Source organism: Aquila chrysaetos, chromosome 5, assembly GCF_900496995.4.
Source record: "Aquila chrysaetos chrysaetos chromosome 5, bAquChr1.4, whole genome shotgun sequence".
Classification (NCBI taxonomy): domain Eukaryota; kingdom Metazoa; phylum Chordata; class Aves; order Accipitriformes; family Accipitridae; genus Aquila; species Aquila chrysaetos.
In genome coordinates, this window is record NC_044008.1 from 33,467,927 (window position 1) to 33,490,679 (window position 22,753).

Here is a 22,753-nt window from a genome sequence, read left to right on the forward strand (position 1 = left end):
TCTTAGAGGAATACCTTTGTTCCTGTATTGCATTTTTGCATTAAAAATATTCTCTTAAATCCTAGTTCAATCCAAAATCTTCAAATTTCCTTCTTTCAACTGCAAACTTGCCATATCATCGATTTCCCCAAGGGCATGTGTTGGCAGGACAGTTAAAAGAAAAGCCAAACCACTAAATGTTCTTTTCAGCTTGAATTTTGAGGTCAATAGGAAGGCTTCAAGCAAACTACTTTCAGTTTAGACAAAAAAACATTACTGGAACACTACCATTTGAATAGTTTAATTATACTACCTCATGCTGAGCAAGTCACAACAGACAGAAGTGTTAAATTACTAATCAACTACTTCAGCATTTTAAAAGGATAGAAGAACTTTTTGAAGGGGCTTATTACTGAAAGCATAAAAACCTCAAGAGATGACCACGCTTGGATCCTGCGATGGAGGCCTCTGCTGCTTCCAGAAGGCAACAGGAAAGTAGCTGTTTGTAACATACTGATTTTTCTCCCAATAGCAAAAGCCAGGAATTCTGTTTCTGCCCACCTCCCTTCTTACAGCCCACAACCACCTTTTCTATACCGCTTTCTAGTCCCACGGGAACTGCCTCTTACGCATTGTGATGTTAGACTATAGATCTTTGTTAAAGAGAGTATGAAACGATTCAGACAACACCAATCTAAAGCATCAATCTTTATTTATAAAGTAAATTACAAAATAGATAAACTTAGTTAATTTTAGCATCTGAAGGTGGTTTTCATTGAATGCATAGACACCGTAAATAAAAAGTTTCCTTTATCAAAGTGTTTATCCAAGTAATAGAGCAATTATTACCTTGATTAGTTTTACAAACTTCTGATAGGAGTGTTTTAAAAGATCTAATTCTCCCTACCTTGCAACATAAACAGTTCAAAAATAATTACCTGTCATGTTAATTAACTATTTAATAGCTTGTGAGTTAACTGCAAGAAGCTGCATTGCTTTTGGGCTTTATGAAGGCCAACAACAATTTGAACGGACACTTTCAATTATTAAATGACCAGAGACAGTTAAAGGAATAACTTCCACTAATGCCCTCATTTTGTGCTGGCTCTGAACATTCATTAACGGTAGTAGTGTTACGTGAGGCCACTACGCAGACGTAAACGTGATGGATAGATCTTGCAAAAAGATCAGATGCTTCTTATTGCTTTGTCAGGAGAATAGCTACGAGAGGCCTGGAGAGGCAGCGGGCAGTGCAAGACTTCATACCATTCTCTTTTAGAGGAAAGGCGAGGGGGAAATACGCTCGGGACACAGCACTGTGCTGGCTGCTCAGGGGTTTGTACACCCACACAGAGTATTTTCAAGTGAGGTAACTTACAATGTCTGGTTTGGGCCGAACTCTAAAGCAGCTCGTTATCAACGCCCTCGCATAATCACTTAACCAGCTCTCGCCATCCTCCAGATTAAGGTTTCTACCTGCTATCCTCGTCTACCTAGGGCAGGATTAGGAAAAAAACCCCAACCAAAACACAACATGCACAGAACCGTATCAGGTCAAACTGTTCATTATTTAAAACACTTGGTATTAAAAAGTTGAGTTTTACTGGCTCAAGTAAGTGTAAAAATGTATGTGCACTCTTGGTATGGCTGACACATGGGCAGGAATACTAAATTCAAACAAAAAAATCCTCTAGCAGCAATTTTTAACTGCCACACTCAAAGGTTTTCCTTAAAAAAAACCAAAACAAAAAACCTGAAGTGAATTAGGTGTGCTGAAAAGATTCAGAATTCAACCAAAAATACATTTAATTACAGCGTACAATGAGCTGCGCACACACATTAACCATGTTTAAAAAGCAATGACGCTTGCCTGCCAGGTAGTATATAGAAGAAACGCTTCAAAGACCAGCGCCTTGCCCTGGGGGGAGAAGGCAAGAGGCAGAACAAGAACACAGTAGCTAAGGGCAAGCAGGACATGAGCCGAGGATCAGGAGCTGTTGAATTGGATTGATGTAGTGTGTAAGATTAACTGAAACAAGGTGAGGTGTCAAATTTCTACTGCATCTAAAAACCCACAGTAAAACCAACAACTATTGCAATCCTCACATTATATAGTGCAATCTCAAACATCGATAACAAGCTAGTATCTCCAAACAAAATAATATATAAAACAAATTTTATCAGGAACTAGTAGTGTCAAAGCATTATTTCCCTACAAAACTAGGTTAAAAATCTATCTTCCACCAGGTAAACACGTGATTCAGCTATATAATGTGTACACCCAGCACCTATGATAATATGCAGTGAACCAAGACTTGCAACTCCCATGTAGCTTTAAAAAAAAAAAAAAAAAAAACAAAAAACCCAAAACCAAAACAAAAAAACCCAAACCCCACAAAACTCACATACAAGACACTAAAAAGCAAGTCCCCTCTGGGGAATATAATCTATCCACTAGTATTTGCCTCATTACACAATTTTAAATATTTAAGGTCATCCAATACTTGACTTCCACATCTAATTCTTCTTTAATCCATTTATTAAAATAATCTATTTTTTCTCTTTCTATTAAACACATTACTGATGGTTTAATCAAGTTTAGACTATTCTGGCTGATTTTAGTACTTCTGGAGAGGGGAGGAAAGACAAAATCCTAACCATGTGCTGCCAGCAGTTATTCCAGAGCTAGTTGGATTTTGTTACAGATTTAAGTTACTATTAAAGTTCAATCATTTAGGAAAAGTCATTTTCAGAATCCTTTGAAAGTTAAAGTTGCAGTTGATACTGCAAACACACTAGGATCTCAAGAATAACTCACCATTATGATGCAAATCTATTCAATTTTGACTGAACTTGCACAGCTTTAGATCCAAGTGCACAGATAATCAATTATTTGTTAGAAACTTTAAGCATATTGCTTTGAAAGCAGCTCCATAATCTACTGTGTATACTAACTCACGCACTTTTAATCACCTTTTACTTGGTCATTCAGTACTTACTATGCAAGGCTTACGAGTGGTATAGAAGTCTGGGAAAGCTGTAGTGGTTTTATGTCAGATTTCTTTAAAAGACAATTCCATGCAATTAGTTATAAATTTTAAATGACTATGCTTTTGCATGGGAAAACACCCAGCTATTCCTGAACGCTTACATTAATTGAGGGATAACTGATTTTAGTTTATCTTTTCTATTACAAAAAAGCCAAACAAAACAACAACAAAACCCAACAATACATCATGTCAAAATCAGAAGAAAACCTTCTATTGTACTATTGTCCATCACAGCCACAAGGAAAAATAAGGATTTATCTGGGACAATGCTACATAGTCCTTCAGCTCTTCCCACATGGAAAGCCTTATGGGTTTCAATAGGCTACTCATAAGAATACAGGTTTGTTATCTAGGCATACAGCTGCAACTTACCCACAGAATACATGGGCTTAATAATCTTAGTCTGCAAAATTTATGGTCACATGTACAGCTATTAAATAATGGATTCTAATTTAAAATAAAGGAGTACTAGCTTAGTTTTCCTCTTCTAGCTTTGAAATAATTAGCTCTTCCACATGTCATAAAACACAGTCAACAAATATAATCCTGTAACAATGTAAGAAGTGTTGAGGTCAGAAGAGAGAAGAGTAAAAACAGCCTTTTTTTTTTCCCCTAGCATCTATGAATGGAATGATTTCAGTTCATTACCAAAACCCAGAATTTCATTTCTTACTGTAATACTTTATAACAAATGCAAACAACAGTTTCTAATCACTAGGTGTTTCAGTCTCTGCTGGACCTCTAATCAGTCTTCGTATTCCCCTCTTCCCTGCAGGACCTTTTGGTTTAGCAAAACTTTGTTTGTGAGCATGTTGTTTTGGATGAACCTCTTCATAAAGAAAGTCAGCAGTTAACTCATCACCATTATCTATTTCAATCTGGGGAAAAAAACCAACACCTACATTATTCATCTTAAAGACCTGTTTAAAAACATTTTGAAATTTTGCTGAAGCTCTAAATACTATATTAAAACCATATATGGAATAATGTTGAGAATCTAGCATGAAATATTCTCCAACTTGTGCCTAATGCCCTGAGCAATCTTGGATATTTTTTCTGAGAATCCACTAAACTCTTACCAGTATTAAGTCTGATTCAACTTAATTATTTTTCCTGAAATATAAGCACAACTACACAGTACATATGCCAAGAAACTTCCTCTGTCCCAAGCTTTAGCAGAGTGTACATGTTAATACTATCCAGGAGTACACATTCCATGTGGAAACAAGTGCTTATTTACTCCTCTGTAAAATAACTTCCTTAATAAAAGATAAGAAAGCATCATGCGGATCTTTCAGAACTACAATTTCCTTTATTTTTCCCCTCTAAAATAAAAACTTTTCATTGTCCCAACGCAACCTCCACATTTTAAGAATTAAATTTTTTTCACTAAAACGTACTTTAAACAGTAATTGTAAAAGCAATGTGCATACATATTGTTGTCTCTTGAGATGGAAGGCGAGGAGTACAAACAGCTTATATGATTAGCTGGCTACTGCAACTCAGCAGGTATTCAAACCAGGGAAAAACCAAAATAAGGTTAATGAACAAAAAGGGGGGCTGTTTTGGTTTTTAAAATTTAAGCATATAAACCTGAATGGAAAGAAAATACTGTTCTCAAGCCAAACCCCATTGTTTGGAACTGCAGGAATTTAGAATTCAAAGAAATCCTTCGGCCCTGCTCTGGTGAGCATTCAGCACTTCATGGCCTGCCAACCATAGCACTTGACAGACCTGCCAGCCACGCACAGTATTGCTGTTACAAGTACATGCTTCAGAAACAGGTCTACAGGAATTTCAGAAGTCACATGGTGCATTTATTTTGTTGTAGAAAGCAAGTTTCTAATAACTACGTATAAAAACACATAGTCATAATCTACTTAATTCATGTCACCTCAGTAAAAATGGGTAGTATTAACTCTGCTGTTTTTTAGGTGGATGTAATCCCCACAGAAACCAAGCCTCAAAGTTTTTCTAGATTCACAGCACATATGTTAAGAATGTAACCATAGGTCACATTCCTATAGACCATTCCTATGTTCTCTGCTCTGGAAGTGAGAAGCAACTTATTACATAGTAGTAAAATCTATATCATGTGAAAAGATCAGCTTACTTGCAAATCCTTGTTTGGCCCATCAAGGACTCCCAAGATAGCAGTTTTAAGTTCCAGAACTGCAGCTTAAAATTATTTTGAAAATCCTTAAATAACCTTGGCTTTAAAGGAATTTAGTGTTCAACAACAGCAACGTGTTGTGGTCCAAAATACGACAGGTCTTTTAGTAAGAAATCATGTTAGTTCTAAACAGTCCTCCAAAGTACTCTCAAACACTCCCTTGATGCACAAGGGTATGTTTGTTAAAGCTATGAAAGTGTAGAAATTATGAACCAGAGAAAGCCTTCCGTGACTTAACTTTGTATCTGGAGCTTTATCAACAAGTATTTCTTGTTCAGGACAAACTTTAATAGTTACACAACACTTTTCATTGTTTAGAGAACATGGTGGCAGAGCCAGTTATAGTTAGATATTAAGAAGGGAACAGAGGGATAGAGAAAATACCAGTATAGCCAGTGTACTTACCTTTCTAATTATCTGCATCCACAACTGTCTTTCTACAATTTCTAACAGTGGACTTTTGCAACTAGAGTAGAGCATTCGTTCTCGTATACTACAGGTATACCCTGGCATAGAGTAGATGAAAACTGCAGAAAAACAACACAAATCAGACCATAACTACACTCCATCAAAACCGGTATCATAAACTCATTTACAGCAGGGAGGCATTGCAAATGAACTACGCAGTCTAAAAGGGGAAAAATGTGACACCTCTTTTGGGGATCTTTTTTGCTTCAGCAAGTGTTTTATTTCAAATGGAGGATGAGAGAATGGACAGTATCTTTATGTTTTCACATGATGACTGATTTATGGGTGTTCATAATCAAAAGAGATAGCTCACTGCTTTCTAAACATAAGGACTCTTCAGAAGTCAGTTTCACAACCAAATGACTCTGAAATTTATGCTCATGCTGACAGACAAGATTACTTTTATGACACATCTTTCTCTGCACCTCAAAATTACTAAAGTACTTGAAACAAGCCAATGAAATTTCATATTGGGAAAACTTCTCATACCTATGGATTCCAAATAGTCTCCTTCATGGGCATGCTTATACAGGAAAAAGTGGTAACGCGCAGCATCCTTTGGAATTCTTTTTGGCAAATCCTTAAGTTCAGTATGAAGTGTGTTGGCCAAAATAATAGTTTCGTTTTTCATATCAATTTGCTGTTAACAAAGCAAACCTGAATATAGTTAATACACAGAAAGCAAACCAGAGAACATGACAGGATGGAAAAAAAAATTTGAATTAATCTAATACAGAATGATAATTTCTGAGTGTACGTCATCAATGCACATTGTTTAATGTGCGGGTAATATATTTTATACTCACTATTAAAAAATAGTTAAAGTATTTTATACTTGCCAGTTGTACATAATTGAGTTTCTTATTTTTCAATTTCTCCAAAGCCTGAATAGCTTCTTTAGCAATGGGGAATGCTACTCCTTGCAACGTTTGATGCTTGGTATCTACGCCAATGTCCGTCTGTACCTGGAACACAAGTCAATTGAGACGTAAACGGAAACCTTTGCAAGCATTTATTTGGTTTCATACAATAACTGACAATGCATTGCTTATGGTTACACCCAGAGTTAGCAGTAGCTATTCCAAGAATAAACCACCCTAAAATATCATCCCCTTACACAACAGATTTGCATTTTTTAATTTACAGGTCATGTTTGTTTGCTAACCTGAAAAGTTTCATATCTCTGAAACAGCTGGCTTTGCAGAGCCAACAGAATCATGAGAGGGAAAACTGGCTCAAGTGTCAGTGAAGCAGCTCTAAGTTAAATTCTAGTATAAAGGTACAATAAGCCAGGAGGAAAGAGCTTGATTTTCATATGCTGTGTTATACTTTTGAACTGACAGTGTTGCTCATAAACTTTGTTGTATCTCGAAAAATTTTAGATTGAAACATACAAATGTAATTTCTAGGCAGTCAAAATTTTGAGAGGAAAAGAGAAATTATGTCTTATGAGACAAACCGATCTTCTTGAAGGAAAAACAAAGTAACTTCCCTCCCTCCTGCTTCAACACCCTCCCACCAAAAGCCTATACCAAAAAGAAAGCAAACAAACCAAACAAACAAAATCTTAAGTTTTAACCTCTAGAAGGTCTAACATAAAGTAAAAAAAATCCAGGGTAACTGCAAGCTAGACAATTGTTCATAATCCAGTTATGTTAGTCACAAATTATTTGAGAGAAAAGAACAGTTATTTTAAAGCCATTTTTCAAGAATTTATATTTATCTTAACATTCATGCAGTTTCTCTCAAAATGAGCTCTCGCTTCCAGTTTTCCCAAGTCTGAACTTATTGTCTAAGTATTAGCTTTTGAATATATAGACTTCCTTTTATAATTTCACAAATACTTTTAACATTGGTGGTGAAGCAGCAAAAATCAGAAAAGTGTACAAAATGGAAAGTGTGGGTCTCAGATCTACCAACTAGAAGATGTTCAGCTTTAATTAAAAAGAGACACTAATGAAAGATGACACAAACTGATAAAAAAATGAAAAACAAAGATACTTGGGGCAAAACTAAATTATACTCCACATTTTAAGGAACAGCTTGTCAGAAACAAGGAAAGAAGAGAAGAAAGCAGGTGGAAGAGCTTACTTTTGTATAAAGATTGACAAATTTATGAAGAAGGTTATATAAAAAATATTTGCAAAATATATCTGCATAAAAGCCTGATTAATAAACATAAAATAGGCATCACAAAAATAATAAACCATAATAAAATACCATACTATATAAACCATATTAAAATGCAGGTAGAAAAAAAACCCCAAACATAAAAGTGAGCTGTGAAACGCGGGGACAGGCAAGGGAAGAGAGTAACCCATCATAACTCCACATTTAAGAAAATGAACAAAATCTACTTGTCCATACTGCAACATATTTCAGATAATTAAAGCAAAACAAAAACACCTAAGTCACTTAAAAATAGTTAAATTCACACCATAAGATTTGTTAGTGATGGCTGCTAAGTGGTCGATAAAATGGCAGATGAAATTTCCTGTGAATAAATGTAAAGTAACATACGCAGAAGGAAAAAACCCAATTCTCTTCTACCTGTATGGTGATGGGGTTGAGGTAGCTACTACCATTCAGGAGCAAGACCTTGCAGGTCACACTGAACGTCTCTGAAAATATAAGCCCAGTGGCCAGTCTTGGCAAAAAAAACCCAAACAGGAAAAAAAAAAAAACAACAAACCCCAACACTCCCCACCCACAACTGAGAGGTTCAAAATTGTTAAAAAAAGAGTAGAGAACAGAACACATCATTACACACTGTAGATATCAGTAACATGCCTGCATCCTGAATACCACGTACAGTTCTGGCTTCCCCATCCCTCCATCTCATAAATTATATAGCAGAACTGGAAAAACTGCAGAGAAAAGCAAAAGGGTCAGAAGTACGGAGTGCCTTCTCAAGGAGGAAGAACTACCTAGATTAGGACTCTTCAGCCTGAAAGAGATAACTGGTAAGGAATACAACAGAGGCCCATGGATATAGTAGAATCATAGAATGGTTTGGGTTGGAAGGGACCTTTAAAGGTCCCCTAGTCCAACCCCCCTGCAATGAGCAGGGACATCTTCAACTCGACCAGGTTGCTCAGAGCCCCATCCAGCCTGACCTTGAATGTTTCCAGGGATGGGGCATCTACAGCCTCTCTGGGCAACCTGTGCCAGTGTTTCACCACCCTCATCGCAAAAAATTGCTTCCTTCTATCTAGTCTAAATCTACCCTCTTTTAGTTTAAAACCATCACCCCTCGTCCTATCGCAACAGGCCCTACTAAAAAGTCTGTCCCCATCATTCTTTTAGGTTGCCTTTAAGTACTGGCAGGCTACTATAAGGTCTCCCCGGAGCCTTCTCTCCTCCAGGCTGAACAACCCCAACTCTCTCAGCCTGTCCTCACAGGAGAGGTGCTCCAGCCCTCTGATCATTTTTGTGGCCCTCCTCTGGACCCGCTCCAACAGGTCCACGTCTCTCCTGTGCTGAGGACCCCCGAGCTGAACGCAGTACTGCAGGTGGGGTCTCACCAGAGCAGAGTAGAAGGGGAGAATCATTTCCCTCGACCTGCTGGTCACGCTTCTTTTGATGCAGCCCAGGATACAGTTGGCTTTCTGGGATACAGTTGGCTTTATCAAAGGGAAGGGGAAAACCGAGGAATGACTTAGTGACTTTTCTCTGCCTTCCCCACACAATCTGCAGCGATATCAGAATACACTAGTAGATAGCAGGCAGTGGCTCTTCACATAGTACTTTGTCAAGCCGTGGAATACACTGCCATAGGATCTGTGGCCAACAAAAACTTTATGTGGATTTAGAAAAACAACAAGACTAGATGATGGATGAAAAACCCATTAAGAACAATTATAAAGTAAGACATCATCTCTTGCTCAGGAAAATCCCTACCTGCAAACGCTAAGGCAACAGAAGAGTATTCAAGGGAATTATCATGGCCTTCTTGCCATGTTCTTACAACCTTCCCAGATTTCTGCTGTTGTTCCCTCAGGGACTTGACAGAAGACTAGGTGATCCTTTGATCTGACCCAGTAAAATATTTCTTAGAGTAATTATGAAAGAATATACATATGGAAAACTCTTTTTTCTTTTTTTTTTTTTTTTAATCAGAAAGCTTTTATAGTTTTCTGAGTCTAATTACAGGCTTCATAATGGTGGAAACAATGAAGAGAGAAATGACATGTTAATGTATTGCGAGATGCTTCAAACAAAGCCAAAATGCCAGCAATCTACAGTTCATGTATCTCTGAAAAGCACAGCTATTGCTGCTGAAGTTTCATAATAGCACATACAGTTTTAGTCTGCATGAATCAGCTGTTAAACACAGCGTATGTAGTGCATAAGAGATAATACTACTACCAGAAGTGATCATCAATACCACAAAAGTTTTACATTCATTAGTGTTTTGGGTTTTTTTTAAAGCTGTTCAAGTAAAATGCAGTGTTTGATGATGACGAATGCATTTCTACATTGGATTAATCAAAAATAGACATGGAAAATAACAAAAGACACCACTGTAAAAAGTCAGTAAACAACAAAGTTGCAAGCAAAAGCACAGCAGAGTGAAAACATAAGAGAAGATTCAGAGCTGCATTTAACACGATGGTTTGCTGGTATCCAGCTGCAGAAACAAATCATATTTCAAACACATGTACCACAGCTGTAAAATACAAGCCTAAAGCACTAATAAGATCAGCACATGACCTATTTTAAAACATGCCTGAACACAAACAACGATCAAGTGAAGGAAAAATGTGAGAAAAGTATCCTCTGAAACTTTTCAGTCACTAGCTAGCTGGTAATCCTCAAACTATTTGGTTAAAGGCATTTGTTAGAGGTTTTTCTGTAAAGCATTTGTAGCAAAAGCAAATCAGTCTCTTAAAAGGACTAGCTACTTGGTTTGGATTTCTATTTTATTTTTATTGGAATTCCGTTCACTTCCTCTCAGTCTTAAAGACAAGTGCACTGGTCCTGGAAGCTAAGTACATTTCCTCTAGGAATAAGGCTGCTGAAATACTCCTGGCAATCATTCACTGCAACAGTTGCTATTTTATGTTTTCTCTACAGTTTCTACCACCACGGAAACGTATGTGGGCAATCACAGAATGGTTGAGGTTGGAAGGCACCTCCGGAGGTCATCTTGTCCAAGCGCCCTGCTCAATCAGTGCCACCCAGAGCCAGTTGCCTAGGTCTCTGTCCAGATGCCTTCTGAAGTGCCTCCAAGATGGAGACTCCACAACCTCTCTGGGCACCTGTGCCAGTGCTCAGTCACCCTTCACAATGAAGCACATCCCATGATACTAAAAGCATGTTAAGAGCCAAAGATGCAACAATTAAGCTCTGCAGTAGTAAGACCTCTGACTCAGACACTAGGCCTTGCAAACTCAGCAAGATCATGCCACTTCAACTCCAGCCGTCATCATCCTGCAGTCTCAACTCATTGAGAAATAAATTTATATTCTTGTCCACTAAAACTTTCTGAAACTTGCCATTTTCTGTTCTGCCCTTTTCTACCCTAGAAAGACTTTTTCCCTACAATACATTTGGAACTCTGCACCCAGTTTCCCACCCACACTTGAAGACACTGTAGGTACCTCATTAATCTTAATTTGTCGAAGTTCCTCTTCTGCTGCAGTCAGAGGTGCAGGGGAAGACTGTGATATCAAATATTTTTTATATCCATTCAGTGAAACATCATCCTGAAAGCACAATATCAATATTGATCATTTTTTATACTAAGTTTTGTTCAAAGATGTTCTATGCAGCATAAAAGCAGTTACCTCCCATACAGTTATGGTGATTTTATTTGAATGGATTACAAGTGCAGGTGCGTTTGCAAATTCAGCTCATCTTCCTGTACAGCAGGGTCCACTGGGCTGCTCTTGTACCCAATTGTACCGTGGGCAGCATTTCCACAATCGGTTCCCAATTACCTTGCTAATTCAGAAGTTAGCATTAATGAAGACTGTGTGCATGAAGTTATTCAGCCTTCTTGGACAAAACCTCACAGAACTGCAACAATTCTAAATAATAATAATAATAATAATAATAATAATAGTAATAATAATAATAATAATATCTATTTTCTTTTAAAATTTGCATGCTCAGACTGGTAGCTTATTGGTAGTTTTCTACCTAAGAAATGGGAGACAGAAATGCTACCTTAGGACAGAGAGTAAGCACATGATACTGCAAATAGTTTAGAATGCAACAACACAGAAGCAATGAATTCTGATAACCACATTAGGGAATTTGTTAAAACTCAGTGTCAGTTGTGGCCCTCTCCAAAGAGGTTGATACCAGAGGCAAATCCTGTTGTGTTTATTATTAAGGTAGTCACTCAGAAAAGGGCAGGACTTTATGCAATCATATGAATGTGATTTTATACTCAAGTTCTCAGGAGAAAGAGAAAGCTCCTTCTTAGCTCTTCCCTTTCTAAAAGAGACAGACATTCCCAAATACAATTTCCAGTGCCAATATTCCATTATACCTTGTTTCAAGTGAAGTAGCAGGTGGGACCATAACCGGGTTCCACCAGGATAACAGAGCTGGTTGCAACTAAACCGTCCTTGTGTCTAACAAATTAAAGACAGAGTAACCCACTGGATGCTGACCAAGATTCTGAGTGAGGTTTGTGACTTGAATACCTTGAAGAAGCTGTGATTTTCACACAGATGAACTTTAGAAGCCACCTACAATTAAGAAGTTTATAAAGACACCAAAACCAACAACTCAGAGATATTTTAAGCTGTAACATAATGAACTTGGAAAAAGCAGGTTACATTGACTCCATCCTCTAAGTACCCCAAGCACATTCTGAAATAACAGACAAATGCAATGCTCCCTCCTTACAATTGAGATGGGAGCTCAGACTTGGGCTCTGAGTTGTAGGGCTAGACGCAAATTCTACACATTACATAGACTGCTAATGGTTTGGTGCAAGTGGCGGTCAGATATTAGTTGATTGAATGGGCAAGAAAAAAATAACACGACCTCTGCCAGCGAGCAACTGGTCTTCGCAACTCGGTTATCTACTTCTCTAGAATACAGCCTCTCCAGAGAGGTTTGTTAGTGTGTCTGTTAGGATAATGAAGCCTCCGTCCCAGGTTAATGCTTAATATAACAAATTATTTACCCTGTGAGCAGCAGAATTACTAGCCTCGTGTCCTTAGGGACTTGTGTGTCCACCACAACAGCCCATGTTTCTTCCACAGCTTTTTCCCCACTACAACATCCTCTATTCTTCCCCAAATCTCCATCTCTTTCCCCTCCTTCAGCACCAGCTCCCTGGGTCAATAGTAGCTGTGCTTTGGTTCAGATTTGTGCATACGATGAACTAATTAACAGGCCAAACAGAAGATAACTGCTGCAGTCTCTCTGTCTTTGCCGAAGGAAGAAAAGGGAAATGATAATTTGGATCTCTAAGTAATCATCAGTTTTCATGAAAGCTACAGGAAGTCTGTACCTTTGAGAATGCTAACTTGTATTTCTTTAAAACTGGCAAGGGATTAAAAAGTCAAGACTATCTGATGTCTGCCTGACAAACAGGCAAACATCACAACCATGTAAGACTTATTTCCCAAAGAAACCAAGGTAATGCAATAGCCTTACATTTCCTTGCATGCACAGCACTTGCAGGCTTTTCAACATCCCTTAGAAGCTTGTTAGATTTCATACATGCACCTTCCAATTATCTTACCATAAGTGAACAGTCAACTATTATTATTTTCATTGAACAAATCAGTAGCTACTAAAATTCTCTCTCCATAAGTTACGATGGCAGCCATGGACTTGAGTTACATTTTATGGTCAAATTCTAAAGAACTGATAGCTTAATATCCTTGGTTTAAGATACAAACATTTGTTTTCAGATGTTAACAGCTGACAGATTGCTGTTCTAGCCCGCTCCCGATTCAGAACCATACATCCAAAATGGCTTCTGTATACAACTGGCCTGAAAGTTAGAGTGTTACAGCTTTTAGAGGACTAACATGCAGGCAATGAAATTAAGAGAGGCTCCTATTATTCTTAGATTACTTAGTTTCCGTAACTATTTAAAGCAAGGACTTCTTAGCCTGAAGTTGTTAAAAATACTTAGTTACTTGTTCAAATGAGAGCAATTACATTCTAACATTGGAATAATACACCCAGCTTTTAAGTCTTTTTTCCTTAATCAAAAAAGAACAGAAACACCACAAATTCATACCAGTAACATCAGCTACTATATTTAGTATTTAAAGTCAATGTGCTGACTATAAAAAGAAAAACATACCTGTACCGTTCCAAATACTTCATCCTTAATATGACCACCTCCAAATTCTTTCTTAAGTGTAGCTCGTGTTGCTGCATACAACATTTTTTGACGAACCTAGCATATAACAAAACAGTGTTGTTTTGGGGTTGGTTTTTTATTTTTTTGGTGTACACAGAGAATCTAGCATATTGGTGTACCAAGTCCATTAACAAACACCTTTCTTGAACAAATATTTTAAGTGTTGAAACTGCATTGTGAAGTTGTAATTCTTAATAAAGAATAAAATCCACAGAGCTCTGGATCACGATACTAACACGGGCTATTAAATTCTCAACAGCGTGATACTATGCATTATTATCAAAGTAATTCCAAAACTAAACTGCAGCTTTAGTAAGAGTATGAGCCTTCTTTTCAATGGCGGGGGGGGGGGGGGGTGTCAACATAATCTTTACTAATTTTAAATGGGAAAAAACACAATTGTTTAGCTCTTTTGTCACTGGTCTGTGTAGTAATGGATACTACAGATTGAGAAAGAGACTGCAAATAACTTCTCATTTTTGATTTGACAGTGACTCCAGATAGTTTTGGTTCAACTACAGAGTGGAAGAATGAAATTTTCGGGGGGTAGAAGACCTAATGATGTTTGCTCCCTATCAACTTGCGTCTAACATAGTCACTTACTCCTCCCTCAACAGTCCCATCTTCCCACCATATTTCACTGTCATGCCATCCTCACCACAATACCCCACCTTTTCCACCTAATCTCTTCTATGCACTCCAACTCTTGGTGTCTTACTATTTCCTAACTGCTAGTGAAAGTAATAGGAATACCGGAATAGCTTTACTTTCTGTCTTCCCTTATCTCTCATTCCCAGAATCTAGTTTCTCCTAGAAATCCTTAACTCTAACCTCAGTTCCCTCCCATGTTCTCTAACTACTGGCTAAGAAACAGTATATTCTGTGGCAGGTCACAGATCCATGAGTGCCAGCTGGGCAGCCAGCAAGCTGAACAGAATAAACAGCTTGAGCTCACCCTATAATCCTTCTCTCTATGATAACACCCATTGAGATTTCTGTCCTGTATCTTTCCATGAATTTTCACGAAACACTGACAGAAAGATAGACAAACAAACAGGGCAAAAACATTGTCTTGTCTCCTCCAGTCAGGCTAGAAATAAATTGGATCAGCTGGACTCCATCTAGATCAGTGATATTGCTCCTCAGTCAGCTTCAAGGAAGATATTTTCTCAGTTTTCTTGGGGGGAAGTGACGGGAAGGTTGGGAAATGCTTCATTTCTCAAATCCTCTTCCTTCATATCTAGGATTCAGATCAAATGGCACTGTTGAAAAATCATTAACAACATGAAGCCTCTGACGACTGTTACTTACAGGAGAGTGATCAGGTGACCACGCAATGAAGATCCATTCATATCCTTGAGCATTCTGAGAATCTAGTCTGTATAATATATAACATGGTTGCTTGTCTTCAAGAAGGGGAAGGACAAAGGAATCATAATCCTTTTCCCATGATCCAACTGGCTGCCTAGAGGATCCCACAACAAGCTGCTCTATAACCAATAACCAAAGCTACAGGTTAGCAACAATACAGTTAATACCGTTTCTCAAAATTGGCAATAAACAGTTAATCAGACACCTCATCTTTGATAATTATGCCCACAAGAATGGAAGTCAAGAACAGTCAGTGTGAAAGCAGGTGAATTCCTACCAAAGCTGCGTATGTTCAAACCCTAACTTACTTTAACCCAAATACAAATAGTTGAGAAGTAATGTGCTGGTTGTCATCAAGTTCTTTGATCCGAACGGATAAGAGTGTTATTAGCATAAGGTACACAGAAGGGAAATAAAAACTGTCTCCTGCCAGTTAGTTTATTTTCAAATTGGAATACTTAAGTAGAAACGAGATGACAGCAAGCTTTTCAATTTTAGAATTAGAATTATTGATGCTCTTGCTGTAACATACTAACATTTGTAGTCATTGTAAGAAGTCAATAACTCAGTTACACAGTGAAAAGAGTTTGGAATGAATATGCTTGCGCTGATCACTTTAACTTGACTATGTAAGTAGATAAACCTCTTTCTAATACAGCCTCATAACTATGGTCTCTTTAAATGACTGAAATTGTTTATTATGTATAATTGGCTTAAGTCTGTACAGAATACTTCAGATGAGATTTAATTATGTGAACAGCTGTAGCAACAAGATTTTTCTCTTATTTATAAATCACATCTCAGCTTCCAAAGGAAACTATTAGTATAGTGTCTTTCAAAATATTTATCAGCTTCTCAATAAATACTAGCCCGCACAATCAACACAGAAATACCTTGTTTAAATGGGATCCGACAACAGTTTGAGGACCATCATAGAAGGTAGTATACAAAATATCTTTTAAGAGTCTAGGACCCAATTTCTAAAACTTCAGACAAAAGTACAACAGTATACAAATGCCTCTACAGCAAAATTTTCAGAGAAAGGCACTGCACCACAGTAAGTCACAGAACACGAACAGCTCAGGGAGAGGGTGTTTGGCCTTTCTCTGAATTAGATGCAAAGTAGCTGAAGTTGAACACATAGACCAAAGTATTCAGAATGTACTTGCCAATTCTGAACTCTAGGTGGCTTTACACTCACTTGGATTTCAGATAGAAAAATACAATCAGAAACTCTATTGCCCAGCTGCAAGCCTCTTCTCTTATTAACTCAGATTAGCAGAACTCATTTTGACTATTATCTGTTGACTAAGGGCAGCTGCTGAAAGCTCCTGCAGACAGATGAGGCAACTGTCTCTCTGCCAGTATTCTGGGAGTTCTACAGGTTTCTTTTTGAACTGGGCAAAATAGTATTAAAGACTGGATTCTGCTGCTACATAGAGACAAAATGCACATAGATATACACACACACAAAAAGGAAAAAAAAAAGGGAATGTCTTCCATTTGCACCTTATTTCTAGGCTTCATTTCATATTAAAAAGCAGCATACACACAAAAGGATATTGGTTTACCTTGCCTAATGGGGAAAAAAAAAACCCACCAAACAAACAATGGTATGCTAGCATTTGCTACCTTGTGCTAGTGAGACTTTACCACAGTGACCTGCCTATAATATTACTATTGCCACTTCCTTAAGGAAAGCAGTATTAAAATGTCAGAAGACTTCCTAAGAAAAGCAAACACAAAGAAGGTAACAGTGGGCTATTGACCTAGCAATAAAAGTATATATGCGTATGTACACGTACACACATGTACCTTTCTCCAGCTAACAGGTATTTCAGTGTACTGTAAATAAATGAACTCTAAAAAGAACAAAAAAACCAAGGCGCGCATTTGACATATTTGAAAAGATGGACTAAACCATGAAGTGTGTTATACAGTCAACCAGCATTGCTATTAAAAAAAAGTAATTATGCATTCTATCTTGCAATGTTTGCAGCCTTGATCACTTGCCGAGAAACTCAAAGATCAAACTCAGGTTCTGCAAGAAATTATGTAATTTTGTATTTATACATATACGTGAGATTTAAGGAACAGTTTTAGCTTTGAAAATTTGTCCAAAGTTACAGAATTTTAAAGGTATTTTCTGTGTAGCCATATTACTACTTAAACATCTGCTTTAATAGGACTTTCTACACGCAGCTGATCCCAGTATAAAAGGCAGATAACACATATACTTCATCTAAAGTGACTAGCTACTGTGTAAGAATCTCTCTCTCTCTAATGAAAGTAACCAAAGTGCCAAAACACTACACAGGTGTGGAATTTTTTTTCCTCTACTCCTTCTTTAGTAAGAAGATAAGAGTAAGCTCATTTATATTATCCATGTGAAATACACAGCTGTTCTTGATAATATATGAAATGACATTTGGAAGAAAAATTCAAATGCAAAAATACTGTAGCATCATACTGAAAAGCTTAGCATCACCAAAACTTAAATCTTGCCTTCTGTGTATGAAAGACCTTAGTAACATTAAGCTTTGCAGTTTTGTTTTTTAAACAATTGTACATGTAGGTCACAAAAACAACTGGGAAAATATCTAAAAGAATCAGAGAAAAGATTAAAATTTGACTAACCATTGTCAATGACTATTTTTAAAAGCCTGTATTGTCCATTTCTGGCTCCAACAAAGGTGTCTTTAACACTTCCACTAGCTGAAAAAGAGAAAATAAAAGTAACCAAATTAACACATTTCACTTCCCTAGAACAAAGAATATTCACGAAGGTGAGAACAACACTGGAAAAACGTACATCTGGCCCCTCACTACAAAGTTGGACTGAAAAAGGAACACAGGAGTGATGTTCCCTCTATGCTGCATACTGTTCCAGCCACCGGCATGCCACAAAAAGATGACAAGCAACATTACAAAATAGCCCTGCTTTCTAGCACACCGTATGATTTTCAACATTGTGAAAATTAAAGGTGACATCACATCATTACTCTCAGGTTTCAGAGTTAACACAGCAACACAATAAAAATATGACGCATCTCAAATTACAATAGCTTCATGAAGTCTGCAGGCTTAGTAGAAACTTTCAGACAGAAACTTTACGCCTGCCAGGAAAATGTTAGAGCTTGTCTGGCAAAAGCGCTGGTCTTTCCTAAGGACACGTCTCTGAAGAGTACCAGTGAAGGCTGCCACTCATTGCTCATCTTTCATACCACCTTACCTCCTTCTTTGTATCTTGATGACTTTGTTCAAATCCCAGCCTACCGCAACAGGACAGCTTTATAATGAATTTACAAAGAAGTAACTAAAAATATTTTAAAACGTCCATAATTCACATTGACACTACACCGCAAACATGATAGACTCAATTCCCTAAGCACACTGAAGAACTGTGCTTGAGTCATGCGAAGATCATTCTTATCTCAACTGCTCTGCTAAATAATCTGAGTGCAAATCAGTTTAATTATACTGTAGACAGGGGGTTGTACAGCATTTATTGAAGAACATTTATTGCAAGCTGGTCCTTTAAGTAATCCTACAGCATACAGCATAGCACCAGCAAAACAAACACCAAACCAGGAAACAAATAAAATGGATTATTTATAGTCAGGTTGAGGCCAACTGAACAGATGGTCAGATGGTATCCAGCAACATTACTGTCCATACTCAAAACATTTTAAATTTATGCCCATGGAAGTGATGCCCAGGCCCATTCTGAAATTCCAAAATGGTGTGGGAGGGAAAGGGGGTGTTAAACAAACTGAACTGCATTGGGTTACCAGTCCAACCCCAGCTTCATCCCAGTTAGCATCTTCCCGCTAACAAGTGCGGACCCTCACTGTAATCTGCTGCCAGGTTTTCTAATTGTCTCTGCTGGTACTCACCATTCCATTCAGCACGCAAATGCTGCACCACTTTCTAGACCTTTCGGCTCCCTCAGGACTTTTTTTTGTCCTCTTCTTGTCTATTACGTTTTTGTTCTTTGTTCTCTCATTTCAACCCTACACACCAAAACGAGACCAAAATACAGCAGTCCCTGCACCAATACCAGAACTGTGACAGCTCCTGAAGTAACATTCTGAGACAAGACATTTGAGAAACCACTTCACTATCAAGTGATCTATGCTTTTTTTTTTTCTCATAAAGGTTTTAAAATTCACAAGAGAGTGATGTGATTTTCTACTTAAACTTTCTGTATAGCAGAGACCTACAGAATTAAAATTTGAGTTTATTTCACAAATATTTTACAGGGAATATTAATTTTAAATTATTTAGAAGACTGTGAACATATTCTAGTGTATTCTCCCACAGCTCAATGCATTCTGCGACTTCCTATGCTATTTATCTGCACTGGCCTGTTTGAAAGTCCAGTCCTTTTAGCAATGGCCTGGTACATATCACTGTCCCCATGACTTCATTTCTGTTGCCAGAAAAGGGCAGCCCATGCTGCCAAATCTTGGAATTGTTTATGAGTGACAGTAGCCTGTTTGTAGCTAAAGCCAGCAGTGGCACAAGTGCTATTGCTCTTCCAAATCGCAGAAGCGGATGCTTTGCTGCAAGCAGGACTCCTGATTAGTACCTCCAGAGTTCTCTACAGCTCTCCTCAGAGGACAAAAGATTCTCAAAGACATGAAGGAGAGCAACAGAAGAGGCTCAGCCACTTTTCTTGCTTGTGGTAAGCAACAGGATATTCTTCTGCTCCTCCCTCCAGCATTGCCAGGAGAGAGAACAAGGGAATGAAGAGCCACTGTAACAGTTTTCCCCAGCCTGGAAAAAAAGCTATCCCAGACGCACCTCTAGCCTGAGAAGGGCTGAAAACTTAAGACAAGAAGCAGCAAAAAAAAAGAGCAAAGATTGGCATGCGGGGAAGGAAAAGAAGAGAGGCGAAAGGGTGCAGACCAAATGCAGCCAATGGACAAAAAAGGGAACAGAAGAGCAGTTAAGAGCTGCTGTGGCTAGGACAAAAGTCACCTTCAACAATAAATATGGGAGAGCAGGCAAAGTACACGGTACTAGTCACCAAACAAGCAGACCGCAGAAATCGAGGCAGTAAAACCCCCCCCCCCCCCCCCCCCATAATCCTGCAGTATAATCCCTGCTTAGCAATTCTGTGATGCGGGGGGAACCCGGTAATACTGAGAAACAATACGCTGTCGTCTTCTAATTGCTCCTCGCCCCCCTCCAACGCCTGGAAACATGAGCAAAACAAGGATCCCCCACACTTTTTCCCCTTCGTGGCCTCCAGCGATGGGTTTTTCGGCGGCCTTCCCTGCCCCGGGGCTCCTGGTTCACCTCAGGGCTCCCGTCCCAAACGGACCCACCAACGACCCTCGGCATTTCCCGCCCTCTCCAACCCATCCCATCCCATCCCAAACCCTCCTGCGGTGAGCCCCAGGCAGGCGACAGCTTCTCCCAAAGCCGGGAAGGGCGAGGGGTGCCCGGGGAAACCGCCACCGCCCCGGGCGCCGGTTGCCACCTCAGGACTCACCCCGCCGCAGCAGGGCAGCCCGCGCTCGGGGAAGTTACCTGAGGCGGGGGGGGGCCGGGGGGGGCTGCTGCTCGCCGTTTATGGGTTTTTACAGTGAATACTTTCCTCAGGCGGGCTCCCCGCCGCTCGAAGGCGGACAGGAGCGGTTAGCCGCGCGAATAAACCCCGCGAGTCCTCGCCTGACTCGGGGACGAAGCTCCGGGTTCGAGCGGTTCTTCCCCCCCCCCCCCCCAACACACCCCCCACCCCGCTCAGCTCGCCTCCCCCGCCATCCCGCGGCGAACAAAGAGCGCGGCAGGGGCGGGGGGGGGGAAGAATTCCGCCGGCAACGGCCCGTTAAACGGCCACAACGGCGCTGCTCCGCCCGGCTGGCTAAGGGGAGAGGAGGGGGGGGGGGCCCGGCTGTCACGAAAGGCAGGTGGGCACCGCGGTACGGAGGTGGCGGTCAACGCTCGCGGGGGAGAGCACCGCGGGTATACCTTGGATACCGGTCTGGTGGGACATGTCGCGCCCGGGGCAGCGCAGCCTGCCGCCGCCTCCCCGCCCGGCCCGGCTCGGCTCGGCTCGGCTGGGCTCGGCTCGGCCGCGCACACGTGACGCGCCGCCGCCACTCAGCGGCCGGGAGGGAACGCGGCGCCTTCCGGGCCCCGCCGGCCCGGGCCGGCTCCAGGGCCCCGGGGGCGGGCAGCGGCCGCCGCCCACAGCAGAGCCCCCGCCGGGCCGAGCCTCCCCCGTACCCGCTCCTCCAGACGTCTCCTCTGGCTGCTTTAAAAGGGGGACGGGGTACAGAGTCCCCTGCGCCCGCCCTCATCCTCCCCGGCGGAAAGGGATAAGTGCCGCGCAGGGTTGCTTGTTGGCCGAAGTACTGAAAAATCAAAATCACTGAGGTGAATTGAGTTGATCTTCAGGAGTCTCGACGCGGGGACCTCCCGCCCTTGCTCGGGGCGGCAGGGAAGGAGCCGCAAGGTGGGACAGCAGGCGGCTCGTGTGTGCTGTGAATTCTGCATTAAACACTCATAAAGAGCCCAGAAATCTGGGGAAAGAGCCCAGAACTCAGGGGGCAGAGCCCAGAAATCTGGGGAAAGAGCCCAGAACTCAGGGGGCAGAGCCCAGAACCACTGCTCTTTCGGCTCAAGCCCTTGCCCCCGACAAGGCAGTCTTTCTCTGTTAATTTTGCAGTTTTTTGCTACTTGGTGGCACTGCATCAACAGAAATAGTGAAGATTTCTTCTCCTTCAGCATGGGTCTGGCGGTTGATACGCTTGTCTGCATTCGCAAGGCACAGGTCCAGGCAGAGAAAGGGTGTACCTGCTTCTCGGTGAGCGGCCTGCCCACACGGCCAGAGGCTTTTACACCTTTTCAACCTGTGTTGATGAGGTTTCCTTGAACTTTTAAAGTTCCCGGTGAAGAAGAGTCCTGCGTCATGACTTCAAGCGTGCTCTGAAGGTAGGTTTGCTCTTGCTAGCTGTCTTTCGCAGGCACATCTGTCTACAGGTTGAGAAGCACCGTCCCCTAACAACATAAAGATGGCTTCTATCTCTTCTCTAGAAATGGCTTCTGCCTCCTGTACTCAGTGTTTTTAATCTGTGCTGTGGTCTGGATTAGGCTCCGCAGGTGAAACATGCAGGCAATTGTAGATGTAACAGAGCTGTGGGCACTTAATGTAATGTCCTGATGCTGATGATTCCTTCAGATTCCTGGGAGTTAGCAGGGGTTTATGGGTCACTGTTCAAACTGAGAACGTAAGAAATGCTGTAAGAGGGCATACCAAATATCTAGCTCAGTGGACCAGGCAAGAATAGAAGAGTAAGGCAAGCACGTGGTAATCCTTCCCTGGCTCACCTTCCCAGCCTCCAGAGTGCTGCAGCTCAG

The 22,753-nt window shown here is 40.3% G+C and overlaps 2 protein-coding genes across 3 annotated transcripts in view; one reads left to right on the forward strand and one right to left on the reverse strand.

The window, feature by feature from the left end:
• Positions 1-674: 674 nt before the first annotated feature.
• On the reverse strand, positions 675-21,484 carry TWF1 (twinfilin actin binding protein 1). The gene is made up of 9 exons (XM_030013231.2): positions 21,362-21,484; positions 18,020-18,097; positions 15,323-15,501; positions 13,952-14,047; positions 11,274-11,378; positions 6,510-6,635; positions 6,160-6,310; positions 5,608-5,729; positions 675-3,907 (listed from the first exon to the last, which is right to left on the reverse strand). The coding sequence occupies exons 1-9, from the start codon at positions 21,384-21,386 to the stop codon at positions 3,737-3,739; spliced, it is 1,053 nt and encodes a 350-aa protein (XP_029869091.1). The 5' UTR covers positions 21,387-21,484; the 3' UTR covers positions 675-3,736.
• Positions 21,485-21,584: 100 nt separating this feature from the next.
• Positions 21,585-22,753, forward strand: part of TMEM117 (transmembrane protein 117) — a 238,258-nt gene continuing 237,089 nt past the window's right edge. Inside the window, exons 1-2 of one of the 2 annotated variants that reach the window (XM_030013218.2) lie at positions 21,585-21,848; positions 22,062-22,327. The gene's annotated coding sequence lies outside the window, so the exon portion shown is untranslated. The remainder of the gene's footprint in view (positions 21,849-22,061; positions 22,328-22,753) is intronic. The other variant, XM_030013219.2, reaches the window with a different exon arrangement.

Coding starts and splice junctions, on each gene's coding strand:
- TWF1 (XM_030013231.2), bottom strand. CDS start 21,386: ATGTCCCACCAGACCGGTATCCAAG. Junction 18,098..21,361: donor CCACCAGACCGGTATCCAAG/GTATACCCGCGG, acceptor TCTCTTTTTCAG/CTAGTGGAAGTGTTAAAGAC. Junction 14,048..15,322: donor GGTCACCTGATCACTCTCCT/GTAAGTAACAGT, acceptor GTTATATGCTAG/GTTCGTCAAAAAATGTTGTA.